Source organism: Mobula hypostoma, chromosome 18 (assembly GCF_963921235.1).
Source record: "Mobula hypostoma chromosome 18, sMobHyp1.1, whole genome shotgun sequence".
NCBI classification, from domain to species: domain Eukaryota; kingdom Metazoa; phylum Chordata; class Chondrichthyes; order Myliobatiformes; family Myliobatidae; genus Mobula; species Mobula hypostoma.
In genome coordinates, this window is record NC_086114.1 from 23964747 (window position 1) to 23982310 (window position 17564).

The window sequence follows — 17564 nt, forward strand, 5'->3', positions numbered from 1 at the left end:
AGTCTGTGAGGTAGTGTGCACTTTCTGCTGTTTACACACATCTTCTGGGTCTTCCAGAGCACTGATGAGGCTTTCAACACCATCCTAACTTTTCCTTCACTACTTTGTCTGATCATGGGTCAGGGATTCCCAAAAGGAGGTGAGGAACGGCATTTCTTTGCAATGTCTCTACTTGCTTGGTTATATCTTCCCAAATCAGAGCTTGGACTAAAGTGGCTCCTTTGGGAGTCTAGAGCTGGGCAGGTAATGTGCCTTGTACAAGATGCAAGCGAATATAACCAAAGCCTCAATATTCACCTGCGAGAGGAAAATGTTTATCCTTCCAGTAAATTGTAGTGCTTTGTGGAGACAGTGTTGGGTACATCCTTCCAGTGTCTTGAGATGCCAGTTGAAGGGAGTGTAGTTCAACTGGGAGTGTAGTTCTTAGGAGGAGTTGGGAGGGCAGATATCACTAATGCCCACCAGATCATAAGCTGTGTCAGAACTGATCTTCAAACACTCTTTCCCTAAAACTATAGTAGCACAATGACGGCATTGGGGAACATTATCAAGAGAGACACAGGAGTCAAGCGAATGTAACTCAGGCCTCGGTGTTGACCTGTGCGAGGAAGATGTACCGTTTTGGTAGACTGAGGGAAAGAGTGTTTGAACATCAGTTCTGGTACATGGCTTATGGCTTTATGGGTTTTAGTGATCCCTGCACTCCCAACTACTTCTGAGACTTGTTCTCCCTACAACAGGCATCCCAATGCACTGGAAGGATGTTCTCAACACTGACTCCACAAAGCACTACAAATTCAATGGAAGAATAAACATCTTCCTCTCGCAGGTGAACATTGAGGCCTTGATAATGTTCATTGCACCTTGAGCAAGCCACATTACCTGCCCAGCCCTGGACTGCTGAAGCAGGCACTTTCATCCAAGCTCTGACACAGGAAGATATAACCAGAGGAAAAACTCAAGGGTGTCCTCAAGTCCCCAATGAAGTTGTTGGGAAATTTCATCAGAGACCTGAGAGAGAAGAGAGAGGGAGTGTTGGTTTAAATGTCATTAGTGTTAGAACTAGAGCGGCGTCAAGGAGAAATTTTTCACTCAGGGGGGTGATAGGATCTGGAACCATTTCCCTGAACAGGTAGGTGAAGCGTTGAAACAATAGCTACATGGACACTTGGAAATGCCAGAGCCAAGAGCAGCACGGTAGCATTGCATTTAGCGTCATGCTTTACAGGCCAGCAACTGGAAGATCGGGGTTCAATTCCCACCACACTCTGTAAGGAGTTTGTACGTTCTCCCCGTGGCCAAGTGCATTTCCTCTGAACGCTCCAGTTTTCTGCCACATTCCAAAAGAGGTATGGATTAGGGATAATGAGATGTGGGCTTGCTAAGCTGAACTGGCTCCAGAAGCATGGCGGCAATTGCGGGCTTCCCCCTTCATATCTTTGGACCGTGTTGGTCGTTGACACATCCCCCTGCACATCTTTGGACCGCGTTAAACAACTCATTTCATTTACGTTTTGACGCACACCTGACAAATAAATGTAAGCTTTAATCTCTCTTTAAGGGATGAGGAGTGAGATTAGACAGAACAGCTCATCATCAGCAGGGACGGACAAAGTGAGTTGAAATGTCTCTTTGATTTGCATATTCATATCGGAGCAGCATGCACCATGCTCAACACTGTAAACAGGAAATGAAAATAAACTAGGAAATGTAAGGTTGAAGCCAAGAACTGACCTTGGACATTTAGGCAACTGGTTCCTGTTCAACTGGAGACAGGGCTGCTTACAAATTGAATTCCCAGTTGTTATACAATATAGAGAAAAGAACAACCTGAAATTAGCATGATGGGAAGGGATGGGGTGGGGTTTGCAAACCCTGAGCAAGACCGTCCCAATCATTCCCTGTGCCAAAGGCCAAGTACTCCAGATGTTACCATTGCCATGGAAAATCCATCACCGTGCTTTCAATCACATTTTAAAATTCAGCTCTTAGGTTGGAAGGAGGACTTGCATTTTTATAGCACCTTTAACATCTCCTTCAGGATGTCTCAAAAATGCTTTACAGGAAAGTACTTCCAAAAGTGCAGTCATGCTAATAAAATATTAACTGGCATCACCACTTTGTGTATGCTGTTCTCCCAAAGAGTAGACTCGGATCCAGGCCGTACCCTCCAAATATCCAGACCTGCATCTCGGTTTTTTTGTACTACCTTACCTTCCATTTTTCTAATTTTTGAATTTATGATTTATAATTTAAATTTTTAATATTTACTATCGATTTATGATCCAGGGAGCAGGAAGCGCAGAATCAAATATTGCTATGATGATTGTACATTATAGTATCAATTGTTTGGCGACAATAAAGTATAAAGTAAAAAGTAAAGAGTAAAGAGTAACTTAATAATGACCTGCTGACTCTGCCTTAGTAAAATTGGTTGACAGAGAAAAATCCACCTGTGCATCAAATACTTCTCCCCCTTCTCATCATCAAAATGAAGAAAGAGGACAAGCAAGGCCTCAAGTTAATATCTGTGGATCATCGGCCCAGATTTGCACAATCAAGTTCCTGGAGCAAGGCTTGAACTGACTACCTCCTGAAGCAGAGACAAGGGTGCTAGCCGTTGAGTCATGACAGGCAGCTGAACTGGGCTACGTTTGCACTTGCTAGGCATGACCTGCGGTTGAAAGGGGTTCTCAAGGACAAGGCTTGTCAGCAGTTACATAGGAAATCATTTCCCACATGCTTCCTAACAATAGCTTCAGCATACACCATGGAAGACAGAGCAGCAGGCTGGCTGACCAGGAGGCAAGCTGTTCAGCATCGCAGAGGCTAATGCAAAGATTATAGAATTATCATCCAGACTCTAAATTGGCCTTAGCTTTAGTCCCGTTTAATTTCAAATGAGGGAGCGAGTCAGTGAGTCCCGGGGATATGAGAGATGAGGAGTAAGAATTCAAAAATGTAATGTGGGGGGGAGAGAAAAGCCCTATTGTTGTGAGTACACCTCCCATTGTGAAGCCAGACAAATAGAAATTCATCCCTGACTGGCAGCAACATATGTAGTGTATATTTGTCTGGGTGTTTTGTTCTCTCAAGTCAATGCAATGAAGGTTTCATGCACATTGCTTTGAAGTGCTCGGCACCACGAATGAATTCCTCGACAAGTGTGTGTATGGCACTCCAACCTCTCCCCCCCCCACCCACCCCAGTGCCTCTGCGGCTGATTCATATGGATGGTTATTACCAATTGCATATCTGGAGAAGTAGTTTTCACAGTGACTTGCTGCCAACATTCACTCATTCATAAACTGATTAACTGTGTACGCTCTCATTTGTCTGGCCTATTTTTCAACCTAAGCACTGTATGGGAAATCTTCCCAGTAGAGCTTGAAAAGGCTAAACAACGATGCAGGTTATTGTTGAGGGTTGTGGTGGATTCAGTTACTAACTAAATAATAGGACCAACTGTTCTTATCAGAAGCATTCATGAACTCTGAGGGCTATAAATTCATCTGGGTTTCAATGAAAATTGGGTTGGAATTTAGCAGTGAGGCAGATTTGTGCTTTGATGAATATTTGTCTTTGCACGACATTTTCAAGAGCAGACATTGGCCTAATTGCTTTAAGCAGAGGAAGAAATTTAGTCCACCACATGAAACAATTTTATGCTATATCAGCAAAAAGGAGGAATTCTGGATAGGAATGTGCCTTAAGGGTGGTAGCACTTAAACCTTACTTGCTCCATTGAGGTTATGTTGGTGTGCACATGAAGGACAGCCATGTGTACAGGCCATTTGGCCCAACTATTCCATGTCAGCATTTGTTCTAATCTTGAAACCCTTTCCTTCATTAACTCCAGTAAACTGACCCTGTGCTTACACACTATAAATTCTGCAATTAAATCGGGGACATTTAAGAGACTCTTAGGTAGGCACATGGATGATAGAAAAATGGAGGCATTGTAAGATGGAAGGGCCAGATTGATCTTAGACTAGGTTTGAAGGTCGGCAAAACATCATGGGCCAAAAGATCCATTCTCTGCCGTAATCATCTATGTTTTATTTACTAAGTAAATACCCAGATTCCTAGGCTGGCCTTGCGCTCAGAAAGTGCTATTACATTGAGTTATACAACCAGAAAACATGCCTTTTGCTCACTAAGTCTGCAGCAAACATGAAGAACCTGTCCACACTAATCCTACGTTAACCAATTTTAATCTCTCCACATTCCCGTTAGCTCCCCCCCACCCATATTCTACCAATGACCTACACACAAGAGGCAATTTACAGTGGCTAATTAACCTAATGAATGACATGCACATTGTCGGGACGTGGGAAGAAGCCGGAGTACCTGGAGGAAACCCACACGGCCACAGGTTGAGTGAGCAAACTCCACACACACAGCACCAGAGGTCAGGATTAAACCCGGGTGGCTGGAGTCGTGAGGTAGCAGCTTCACCAGCTGCGTCACCGTCATTATACCGTTAAACCTTAGAACTCCAGCTCTGTTTATGTAGTCCTGATGCAGAGCACAGTAATGATTCCAGTGCAGTTTAAATTCAATTCACCATAACCATGGGAAACAAGACTCTGGCCCTCTTCCCTGTTCATGCCTCAGAATTTTATATATCTCTATTCTGCCGCCCCTCAGCTTCCTTTGCTCCAGGGAATCCAGGCCTGCCCTATCCAGTCTCTGCTTACAACTCACCCCCTCAAATCCAGGCAACATCCTAGCTTAATCACATATTTCCTGTGGTGTGATAATCAGAAATGCACATAACACTCCAAGCACAGCCTAATCTGCGCTTTGCATCAAGACCTCCCCATTCTTGTGCTCAGTGCTTTAGCCAGAGAAGGCAAGCATACCACACATCTTCGTCACTCGCCCACTCCACCATCCCCCGAATCTACTTGCATCACCACTTTCATAAAATGACGTACTGATACTCAAGGTCACCCTGCTCAGAGCCCTTCTGATGATGTTAACTGGGGAGACAGTTAAAATATTGTGTGACTTCGAAGGCAGGGTTGGATCAGTTGATGTCTCCACACAAGCAATGTTGCACCCACACTTTAATGATTAAATCTCCAGGTAATGTTACAGGTAATTCATTTGTTTTTATTTGATTTAGAGATACAGTGTGAAACAGGCCCAATATGTTGCCCTGCCCAGCATCCCACCTATAACACACTAGCCTAATCACAAGACAATTTACAATGACCAATTAACCTACGAACCAAGATGTCGTTGGACTGTGGGAGAAAACTGGAGCAACCAGAGGAAACCCACAAGGTCATGGGGAGAGCATACAAACTCCTTACAGGTGGTGCCAGATTTGAACTCCGAAATGCCCCGGACTGTAATAATGTTACGCTAATCACTACGCTACTGTGGCATCCTTTCCTTATCTTCTTAGGAAAACCATTTGAAAAATAAGCTCAGTTGGATTGGAAAGGAATACCTAGTTCACTTTCTACCAGGGCCCCACATTGGACAATCAAGTGATAATGGAGCTGTTATTGAATGCTTTTTGCAATTGATTGAGTGTGTATAACAAACCAGACCAAAGACAATGAATACCCAATGTTGCAAAGTTTGGAGAACTGAGTTCCTCCTAAATGCACTCCATAAATAACTCAGTCTAATTCAAATTGATGTGATATTGTATCCCAAAATGCTATTTGCTTTAGGCAATCTCTCCAATTTCCTTTGAATGGATCAATACCAACTGCTTCCACTGCCTCCCCACAGAGTCTGATCCTTAAGATTTTCCACTCATTCAATGAAATGATTTTTCTGCCAATCAATATCGAAGTTCCTTCTCCCCTTCACTCAAGCCATTTGTCCTGGTTCAAGTGCACCATCCTGGACAAAGGGAGACAGCCTGCCATGCTGGAATTCACCTATTTCCCTTAGAATCCTATATAACTGCATTAACACTACCTCTTAATCGATGGGATTCCAGTCTACATATCCTATAAACCAATCCCTCCATTTCCTGAGATATTCTGGCTAACTCAGTTCAATGTCCTAGCTCTACTAGCTATCCATTACAATGGATTAAATGTGGCACTGTGCTACAGCTGGTAACTGATGGAGAGAGGGGTAACTGAAAAAGGCAGTGCTGCACAAACGTAGAACCATTAACAGCTGAGGAGTTCATAAATGTAGTTGACCCATTTATGATCCCAGTTGGGAAACATTTAAAGTTAAAGGCAAGATCTATGGAGGGAAATAAACAGGTGACATTTTGGGCCTGAATCGGGGCTGAATTAATAAGGAATAGTGGGAGGAAACCAAAACACCTAGAGGCAATACACTTGGTCACAGGGAGAATGTACAATGTCCTTACAGATAAGGGTGGGAATTGAACCATGATTTGTGTTCACTGGCACTGTAAAGCGATGTGCTGATCACTACACTACTGTGGCCAACCTAATCCAATATGACTAGTATGTGACTCTAAGTGCAGAGCTGTGATTGGCTCTCCGCTCACAGGCTTGGCAAGTTATTCAGCTCAAAAGGCAATCAGTGATGAATAATGTGTGCTGGTTTTAGAATGTCCAAATAAATGATTCACAAACCTGAATTGGGCACTGTTAGTCGTCCACCCAAACAGCCGAAGGTCCCACTGGCACAGTATCCCGGATCCCTGGGCAAGGTGCCCAGATGTTGTGAGCTCAGTGCCTTGTTCCTCAGGTTCATAACGACGTTGTTGTCTCTGCTGTTGCCCCCTGGGTAAGTCCCTGGCGCTCCGGTTCCGGAGGACTCCACTCCACCCACCAGCATGGAGGAGGGCATCGAAGAATTGTACACCTTGATCTTCAGGCTGGGCAAGGCATCCAAGAGTGGGGAGTTGGTCATCGGTATCTTGTCGGCTGTATCCTGCAGCGTATACATAGGGCCTCGGTACGAGCCGGCGTTGGCCGTCAGGTCTGGCTGGATCGATGAGCTCAGCAACTGGGAGTTGTCTGGAACAGAGACAAATGGAAAAATGATGAGATTCACAAGGACCTGCAGAGACTTCAGCAAAGAATCTGGCCAATTGGCACATGAGTCCGTACTCTCAATCTCAGATCCATCTCATCCTGTTGGGACGTCCCATATTGCATGCATTTGTGTTTCATCTTGGTAACAAATTCTCCCTTCTGACCATTTCCTGGGCAAAACCTTTTCTTCTGAATTGCCAACCTGATTCAATAGTTTGTGCCCCTTCTTCTGACAATTCCACCTTTCAGACCAAATCTTCCTAAAGTGGAGTTAAAACTAAAACAGACGTGACATCGTAAAAAGAATGGCAAAGGACATTCAGGGAGCTTGACGTCATCTAGAACAAAGGAGACAGCTTTACGACACCTCATCAACAACCCTAAATATTCACTCCATCTGCATCAACGGCCACAGTTGCACCATCCACAAAATACACTGTGCAGTACTCAGCCGGGCTACTCCGACAGCATCCCTCACACCACTGGACTGTAAAGAAAGACAGGCGCGTGGGGGAAACCACCGAGAGGCAGGTGAGATTAGCTTTATTTGTCACAGGTACATCGAAACATCAAAACATACAGTGAAATGTGTTGTTTGCACCATCCCAAGGATGTGCTGGAAGCAGCCCGCAAGTGTCACCACACTTCTGGCAGCAATGTAGCATACCCACAACTTAATAACTCTACCTGTACTTCTTTTGAATGTGGGTGGAAACTGGGCTAGTATGTGGTCACAGGGAGAACGTACAAACTCCTTACAGAGAGCAGTGGGAGTTGAATCTCTATCTTACAATCACTGGCTATGTAATAGTGTTACCCTGTCCTGTGGGGGCGTGTTTTATTCTGATTGTCGAAAGTCATGATTGATTAGTTTAGAAACTGCAGCTGCTTTTCCCATTGGATAGCTACCTGGTGCCCAGATTCAAATACCCTGGGTGTATAAAATGGCACGCGGAAGGGGCTTGCTCTCTTTTTCCTTTGTTGTAGGCAATAATGCACATGATGATTGGGAAGATATGTTCTGTGCGCACTTTTAACTAAGTATGTTTGCTGAATGTACATATACTTGGTGAGTATTCAGCTTTGTAGTTTCTGTAACTTGGGGAACATGAATGTCTGGTTGAATTTTTACCAATTGTAAATAATTTATTAATATACCAATTTGAAGTCAGTGTATTTCCTGTCTCACATGCCAGACCCGCGAATCTGATTCAACATTACACACGCTAGCTGCCACACTACCGCACTTTCAGGTTTCTCTCCAAGTTCTACACAATTGTGATTTATTATCTCCACTCGTTCATCATACCTGGGTCTATATCCAGAAATTCCCCCCCCCCCAGCAACTTAGTGGGGGTACCTTCACCAGGAGGCCTGCAAGGTCTAAGAAAGTGGCTCACTCCTACCTACTTTAAGGCCATAAATGCTGACTTTGCCAAGAAAACGCAGATCCCGGAAAATTAAAAAAAAATGAAAACATAAATTAAATAACTTCAACAGCTGAATGTCTGCAGTTGTGAGCTGTGGGAGAATGTAGCGTGCAAATTGACTGCTGTGTCTCCAACAGTACACTCTGAAGATATTTTGTAGCACCGTCTTTGGGATGTGGGAGAGAATAGGAGCATCTGAGGGAAATGGTCACAGGGAGAACATGCAAACTCCACACAGCCAGCACTGCGTCAGAATTGAACCTGAACCACTGGGGCTGAGCCACCCCACTGTGCCGCTGTGTATGACTTCTGCAGCATCTCATTGTTCCTTTATGAGCATATACAGGAAGACGGGAGGTCAAGTAATGGCTGGTTGACTCAAGTTTTCTGACAGTAAGGGCTAAACAACATCAAAGAAATGCACAAAATCCAAGCTATTTCCATGCGATAGAAACAGCAATTGTATTTCTCTTCTCTTCTCTTTGTCCCTATATTCTCCACCTCCTGTTTTGCTGGAGGGCCATTGAGTATTCTAACTAACATTTGAAGCAAAATGGCACAGGACAGGAGAACCTAGCTGAACTGACAACACAGGTGACCCAAATCCCCAGAGAGCAGGGGGCGAGTTCCCCTGTGCCCTGCTTAACATTCCTACAAATTCCACCAACATCTATTTTTTAAATTATTTATTTTTATTTATTACAAACAAACAAAAAAACACAAAAAATACAGCACATCCACAAAAACCACAATCATAACAAAATCAAATTATTAACATATTTTACGTGGAACAAACTGTGTTAAAGGATGCGAGAGGATGAGTTATTAGGATCCTTGAAGGGGGAACATTTCTGTTGTGTATTTAGTATTTCAGTAATATTCCAGTTGTTTTTGTGTATATGTTGACTGATTGGTTCATTATGGGTTGGTTATATGTAGGAACGCGTTGATTATGTGTGTGCCTCGCTTGAAGTAAGCTTAAAGTTACACCCGTATTTTCAAATATCGTAGAATCAAATATCGCTGTATGATTGTACATTCTAGTGTCAATTGTTTGGCGACAATAAAATATAAAGTATAAAGTATTTTTGGACTCCCATGAGTTTCTTTGAATTAGTTGAGTGTTTTGAAGTCACAAAACATAAAAATTTCTAGTACTTTGAGTAAACAGATTAGTTTTAAAGTGTTTGAAGTGAACAAATAGCTTCTTTTTCTGATGTAGAATTAGATTTATTATAAGTGACATATGACATGAAATTGGCTGTTTTGCAGCAGCAGTACAGTGTAAAGACATAACTCTCTGCTTCTGAGAATATTGAGGGAACATCTACATGAGATATTGCAACAAACCTTTGCCCTAACTAAAGTCTTACAGTCAACAGAGCCACCATGACAAATATCAAACTATTTTCATTTCCTGCTTCAGTACTTGATGAAACTGAAAATCAATCCTTTTAATAAATAGCTGAGGCTCTAGCCATTGTTGGGCTCAGCCCTTCTATTGACACCTCATCAAAACAGCTGAACAGACCAGCCATGCAGTCGATGCGGCCACAGCTGTCACAAAGATAAGGCTTTGCAACGACTGTCATTTTCATTAAACGGGGTGAAAGCAATGACGTGGATTTAGCTTGTGCCCATGGCTTCATCATTTAGAAAAGCAAAGGTCTGTGTCAGCAGTGACTCAGCGGGCTGTATGCTTACCTTGGAGTGGAAGAGTTCTGGCCCAGACACTGGAGCGCAAAACGTCTGCTGGCACATCTAGTGCCGTACTGAGGAAGGGACTAAGCTGATGGTCTTAATGGATGCAAAAGATCCAAAAAGGACACGGGAAGTTTTTGCTCTTAATTAGTTTCACTCCGGACACTAAATTAAAGAATGCATTACAAAAATCCTGCATATGTTGCAAACCTGAAACAAAAACAGAAAGATACTGGATCTGACAGAAATGGGAAAGTTGGAGATGCAAGTTAAATTTCAGTAGGCTGGGGAGGGGGGGAGTGAGAAGAACACAGGAAATCAAGGCTAATTCAAGTTCAAGTCATTCAACCGTACATGAATACCCATGAAACCTATTAAATGTTGAAAGGCCTCGATAAAGTGGAGGTGAAGAGGACGTTTCCTATGGTGAGAGAGTACAAGACACAGCCTCAGAATAGAGGGATGTCCCTTTAGAACTGAGATGAGGAGGAATTGCTCATTGGGGCAGTTGCCAGCCTATTGAGCTTCTTGGTTTTGAGGTAATATGTTGCTGAAGTTAAGGTGGTAGGATCTGCCTGGCAGGCGAGACTCATGAGGAGGTTTAGAACTTGGAACAGTCCAGCACAGGAACAGGCCCTTCAGCCCACAATGTCTGCACCAAATACGATGCTGAATTAAAAATAAACTGAGCCCAAAACAGAAAATGACGGGAAAACTAAACTACAGATCACACTGGACATTATCGTGTCGTTGTCTGTGGGAACTTGCCGTGCATAAATTGCTGAACACACTTCTCGCACTGTAACAGTGACTGCTGGGTGTAAGGTGCTGCAGGACATTCTGGGGTTGAAGACAATGCCTTAGAAATACAACTCTTTCGCCACCCCCCCCCCCCACCATCATGAAATACCTCAGGAACATCCAGCAGATGAATATGAGAGCAGCAGCAGGACCAAGCATTGGCGAGGCAGTTCTGAACACTTACCCTGCCTGGCCTTTTTGAAGTTGACGGGCTGGAAGCCTCCGGTCAACGCAGCGGAGGAGTCGGTGATGTCCGTGTCAAAGTCACGGCAGCTCCTCTTGTACACGATGATGCCGAGCACCAGCATTATAACCACGAAGATGAACACGGCAACAACCAGACCCGCGTACAAGGCCACATCAGCAGTGGAATCCGCGGCTATTGAAAAGAAGGTCAAGAGATGAAGGGTGTTTATTGGTCATTAGGCCAGGTAAGTCACTCTGCTCTTTGAGCATCTTCACCCATTCAAGGAGACTAAATTGATCTATTCAGCAAGACTTCTTCAGCACAGCCTCTCAAATGCATGACCTCCACTTGCTTTAAGGATAAGAACAGCTGTTTTATCTCCATCACACATCTTCCTGACAAGGAAATCCATCTCCATTGTTGCTCAGTCTAACTCTGCAGGAACTGGAGCAGTAGTAAGCCAGGTGACCCCCTCCCCATCCATAAGATCAAGACTGACCTGACCTTGGCTTCATTTTCCCATCTACACCACAAACTTCAAATCCCGGCAACATACCAAATGTCTGTGTATCTCGGCACTAAATATATTCAATCATCCTGCCTGCACAGTTCAAAGATTCATAACGCCCTCCGGGAGGAGAAGCTCCTCGTTTCCATCTTAAACGGATGACCCCTTATATTGAAATCCAAGACGGCAATGAAGAGAGTACCTTCAGCAGCCAGGCAAGGGGGACAGCTCATCATCTGCTTAAGGGCAATAAAGACTGATGTCCGAAATGAGGGAATGAGTAACAAAAACCTTTCATGGAAACCCTCACCACGAAAAGAATGAACCTATCCTAGATTTAAAATGAATTGACATCTGTTGATTTACAGTATGTGTGGAGAATGCCCCACACTTTCATCAGCCCAAGCAGAAAAGATTTTCCAAACTTCATTCCAAAAATGGTTCTGATTTTAAGGTTAGCTTCCCTGGTACTAGACACATTAAAAGCTGGAAAACTTCCTCTCTATCTTGCCTCAATTCCTTTCAAAGCCATAAAAAAACTTCAACTACACTGCCCCTCAACCTTTTGCATTCCAGAGACCACAAACTTGAGTTTCTGCAATTGCTCCACGCAAGCTAATAGTTGTTTCATGATTCCCAGCAGACCATCCAAGGACAGTATATTTTCCTGGATACCCATATCTGTACATGGTTAAACACAACAATCCCACGCACCATAAAGGCAAAGCAAATTTGGAAGTTTAATCACTTCCAGCAATTCCTTCCAGGAGACATTATTTATGTTAGAGCCCGTAGAGTAAACATGCAATCCAGAGACAGAAGGCAGTAAAATATCACAATATGAGCTTCAAACTTAAGGACACGCAATAAACTGGGACTCTAACAATGACTACAAGCAATATTTACTTCAGTCAAAGCATTAGGTAATGAGTGGAGCACCTAATCATGTACAGATCAAGGGCTCCACAACAACTAGAAATCAGCTCTGAAATCAAACACAACATGATTGTTTCAACATTTTTGCTCCATTATCTAGTTAGACATGCAAGGTTACATGAAAAAATAGTAATTTGTTAATGTCCCTGTTTAAACAGTTAGGCAAGGAATTGTATCACATAATTTCATGTACACTAGTCCTCGGGGAGTCAGACTAACACAGCAATCAATGTTACACACACTTCAACATTGATTGGGCACCAACGGGCAGGGAGCATGGAGACTTTCAGTGTTTATCACAAGGTGTTCAGCTCTGCTGAGGTTTCTCTCTCTCTATTCTTCACACCCTCTCCCACCCTCTCTCCCCCCCCACTTACTCACTCTACTTCCCTTCACTCAGTCTCTCCTCTCACTCACTCTCTCCCTCTATCCTTACTCACACTCTTTCTCGCCCTCTATCCTTTCTCACATTTCTCTCTTCACTCATTTTCTCTCTTCCTCCTTGCTCATGTTCTCCTTTCCTCTTCTCACTTGCTCTCTCCTTGCTCATTCTCCCTCCCGGCTCATGCCCTCCCTTCCTTCTCCCTCACTCGCGGTCTCCTTGCTCAAGCTCTCTCCCTTCTCGTGCTGTTTCCCCTTACCCAATCTCTCTCCCCTCGCCCATTCTCCTTGTCCCCTTACCCGCCCCTCCTCTCCGCTCATCAACCCTTCCTCTCCCATCGGTCACTCACTTTCTTTCTCTTCCCCACTCTCTCTTTCCCCCTCTTGCACATTTATACTTGTACCCCAGAGAATTTTAAAACATGAGGAAAGCAAATGACAGCCCCAGAGTTTATCATACACATCCACTCACATACATGATCAAAAGAAATAGAATGACTTAAATAATGAAGTGCGAACTTACTAGGGTTTATTGGTTCACTTAATAGCTTTTTATCTGTTAAAAAGAAAATGAAAGTAAAATCAATGTGGGAGAAGTATAATGAAACTGAACGAATGACAAAAAATGGAAAACTAAATGAAAATATAATTCTGTTAATACACAGGAAGAGCTGTCAGACACATAGGTACCATTTTGTGATTCGGAATATTAAATGGACGTGGTGCACAAATGAAGTAAACTTGGATGATAAAACGCCACAGTTTGTAGAAAGGTGACTTGTCTATCACTCATGAACAATTCTCTTTTCCAACTGCTACTGTTGTTAGTTGGAGGACCGACAACAGTGTGAATTCTGCTTGCTATAAGTTTCTCACTCAAACATAATCTTAATTTTAGTGAGGCGGCTTTCCCCACCATGACTCGTTTGGTTGGTAGCCTTCAGACTGTGATTTCAGATCCACAATATGAAAAGGGTGAAATGATTATTACAGAAAGAGAAAATGCGAGGGAGGGAGGGACAGTAAGAGAGAAGAGAGGGAGAGAGGGAGACAGAGAAAGAATGGATAAAAGACAGAAGGATGGAGAAAGAGGGAACGAGAAGGAAGAAGAGAGAGAGGGAAAGAGAGAAAAATAGAAAGGCAAGTAAAAGCCCTCTTATTTCAAAATGGAAGCCTTTATACATCATAGAGTCATCATTCACCTTTTTATAAGTATTTGTTCCCAGATCAGTACCACTAATTGTGTACAGGGGGTTAAGTTATTTAAAATTATGAAGTTGATGAATAATGTCTGCATGCTGTACTTCACAAATTAAATTAATTTATTGTCGTCACCAATGCAATTGTATTTTGGAAGCAGACATGACCAGAGTGCATCTGCATTAGGTGTCTTTCTTTGTGCGAGCTCCCATCCAAGTCCTCAAGATTTAAATCGAGCTGTCACAGAGCTGTGTTTTATTTCTGGAAGCAGCACTGGTTGTGAAGGTCCCGGGCCATATGTGTGCATGGTCGAAGTGGGGATTGCCTGTTTAATCAGGAGAGTGTTGCAGTTTGCAAGCACAGCATCCACCTGATGTGCCCAGCTCTCACCTGCTGCTCATGCCCGCCCCTGCAGAGAAATCCATCCAATTGCAAGCTGTGTTTTCTTTTTACTTACTTTGCACGCAGAGCCCATCTGTGCAGTTTTTGGACTCCAGTACTAGGCCGATGCAGTCCTTCCCCCCGTTTTTGGGTGATGGGTCAGTGCACTCGCGGCTCCTCCAGTGGGTACATTCGGTACTGCAGGCCGACCATTTGCTCCAGCTCGTCCAGCCCCCGTCGACTGCATAGCAACACAAGGAGATAGACTGTGGGGTAGAGTTACAACAGAAGCTGCACAATCCTGTTCCTTGTGGGGAACTGAACAGAATGTACATCTCAGAAACAGGGCACACAGTCCAACCACTCCATGCCAGTGCTTATACCTCACCTGAGCCTCCTCCCATCTCTCTCCATTTCCTAATCCTTTCCTCGCCTTTCAGCTAGTCTATAGAAGCATGACTGATTGTTGCTTCATGAACCCTTGTGGGAGTGAGTTCGACATTCTCATAAAAGCATTGGTGAAAGAGTATGGAGTAACTTTTACAAATCATAGAAAAATTAGACTGTAATTCTGCAAAATGGAGCTCTTTACTTTGGTGAAGGCAGTGGCTGATATATGTAAAACTATGAGTTAACTGAGTGAGCTTAGATAAAATAAGAAGAGGTCTAAACCACGAGTCATAAATATGAAACAGTGTCCAATAAACCTTCAGGGAATTCAGGGGAAACTTCTTTACTTAGAGAATGGTATCATGTTCAAGTTGGCATCTCACCAAGACCAGTACGTAGAGGAGACAGAAAGGAACTTGTTTCCATTGGCAAGAGGGTAGGTAATCAGAGGACACTGATTTATGAGAATTGGCAGAAGGAACAGGAGAGGGTTGAGGAGAAATCCAATTACACAGTGATATGTTGTACTCTGGAATGTGTTGCCTGGAAGTGTGGCAGAAGCACTAAGCATCAAAAGGCAATGTGATCCTCAAACAAAAAGGAAATAATTGCAGGAACCAAGGTGAAAAGATTGTTTAAGTAGGAGACAGCTTTCAAAGAGCCCATGCAGTCATGAAGGCTGGAAGGGCCTTCTGTGACGTAGCATTTCCAAGCGACAATTATGATGGAAACTCCTGGGATCTTTAAATCCATATTCTTTATCAAAGAGTCAACCAGCACAGAAACAGGTCCTTCAGTCCAACTCACTCATGCTGACCAAGAAATCTATCTAAGCTCTTCCCACTGGCCTGCGTATGGCTCATATCCCTCCAGGCCTTTCCAATTCATGTACCTGTGCAAAGAGATGAGTTTTATTTGTCATATGTACATCGAAACAGTGAAATGCATCGTATGCATCAAATCAAATTAGTGAGGATTCTGCTGGGCCACGTGTCACCATGCTTCTGGCTCTGACACAGTATGTCCATAACTCAGTCACCCAGACTGCGGGAGGAAACCGGCGCACCGGGGGAGACCCACGCGGTCACAGTGAGAACAGACAAACTCCTTACAGACAGCGCCAGCAATCGATCCTTCGGTCCTACTAATTGTTATGCTGCCCAATATCTCTTCGACATATCAAAATATCTTTTCAATGTTGTTATTGTACCTGCCTTTGACAGCTCATTCCAGATATGCAGCACCCTAGCCTCTGCATGAAGAAGTTACCCCTCAGGGTCCTTTTAAACCTTTCCGTTCTCACCTTCAACCTCTGCCCTCTAGCTTGTGGATCCCTTTCCTTGGATACAAAGAGCGGTGCCATTCACCTTATATCAGTATCACCAAAACAGACCGGTGGGTCATTCTCACATTGCTGTTTGTTGGATTTTGTTGTGTAGAATAAACTGATATTTCCTGCAATGACGTATCAGAAGTAATTGGCTGTAAAATGCATTGGAAAACCATGTAACGAACTTGAAAAAGAGTTACACAAAGCTATCTTGCACCACTGTAATTCATTGCCATAAACACAAGAGATTCTGCAGGTGCTAGGTATCTTGAAGAGCGCACACAAGATATTGGAGGAACTCAGCATTTATGGAAAGGGATAATGAATCAACGTTTTGGGCTGAGAATCTTCATCGGGACTGGAGAGGAAAGGGAAGAACCCAGAATGAGAAGTAGCGGGTCAGGAAAAGGTACAGGAAGTAGGTGACTGGTGAAACCAGGTGAGGGGGAGGTCAGTGGGTGGGGAAAAGGGGATTAAAGTAAGGAGCTGGGAGGTGATAGGTGGAAGAGGTACAGGGCTGACTAAGAATGAATCTGATAGGAGAGGAGACAAAGTGAAGAAGGGATACCAGACGGAGGTGATGGGCAAGTGAGAAGAGGAGAAGGGGTAAGCAGAGAGCCAGAATGGGGAATGGAAAAAGAGAGAAGGAGGAAACGGGCAATTTATATCCATTTTTGAAACCTATTCTATTCCATCAAGAGTAGAGTAGAATTGCAAATGAAGCTTAACAAACTAATAATACCACTAAGGTGGTCTCAAAATATTGCTGCTTCTTTCAACTCACCTGGGCACATGGTGGTGCATGCGATCTTTTGAAAGGTTTGCCCCTCGCAGAAGGCACCACCGTTGAGTGGTGTCGGGTTGGTGCACGACCTTGTCCGTTTCTGCCAGCCTCGCCCGCAGCGATTGTTACACGAAGACCACTCTGTCCAAGTGGACCAGCCTCCATTCACTGTGGTGGGGGTTTGACAGAAGGTTAGCGGGAAGGGGAGGGGAAAAGAAACAAAGAGAAAATATCCGGAAGTGGGTTATTGTGTAGAAAGTATGCCCGTCTTTAGAAAAGCACAAATACTGTACATGGAGTAGTTTGGCAGTAATGCATGTTCCCATAAGAATTGGTTATAACTTGATTGATGAATTTTATTTTACTTTAGAGATACAGCATGATAACAGAGTTTTCCAGGCCAATGACCCTGCACTGCCAATATCACCAATTAACAGACGAAACCGCACGTCTTCGGACTGTGGGAGGTAACCGGAACACTCAGAGGAAACCCACGTGGTCATGGGGGTTGGGGTGGGGAAGGTAGACACTCCTTACGGACAGCAG

The 17564-nt window shown here is 43.8% G+C and overlaps 1 protein-coding gene across 3 annotated transcripts in view; it reads right to left on the bottom strand.

Annotated features, from left to right (window-relative positions):
- Positions 1-17564, bottom strand: part of unc5b (unc-5 netrin receptor B) — a 313573-nt gene that overhangs the window by 39746 nt on the left and 256263 nt on the right. For all 3 annotated transcript variants that reach the window (XM_063070603.1, XM_063070604.1, XM_063070602.1), the window contains 5 exons: positions 17019-17186; positions 14591-14755; positions 13457-13489; positions 11106-11300; positions 6585-6971 (listed from right to left, as the gene is read on the bottom strand). In XM_063070603.1, coding sequence (XP_062926673.1) covers positions 6585-6971; positions 11106-11300; positions 13457-13489; positions 14591-14755; positions 17019-17186 — 948 coding nt within the window. The remainder of the gene's footprint in view (positions 1-6584; positions 6972-11105; positions 11301-13456; positions 13490-14590; positions 14756-17018; positions 17187-17564) is intronic.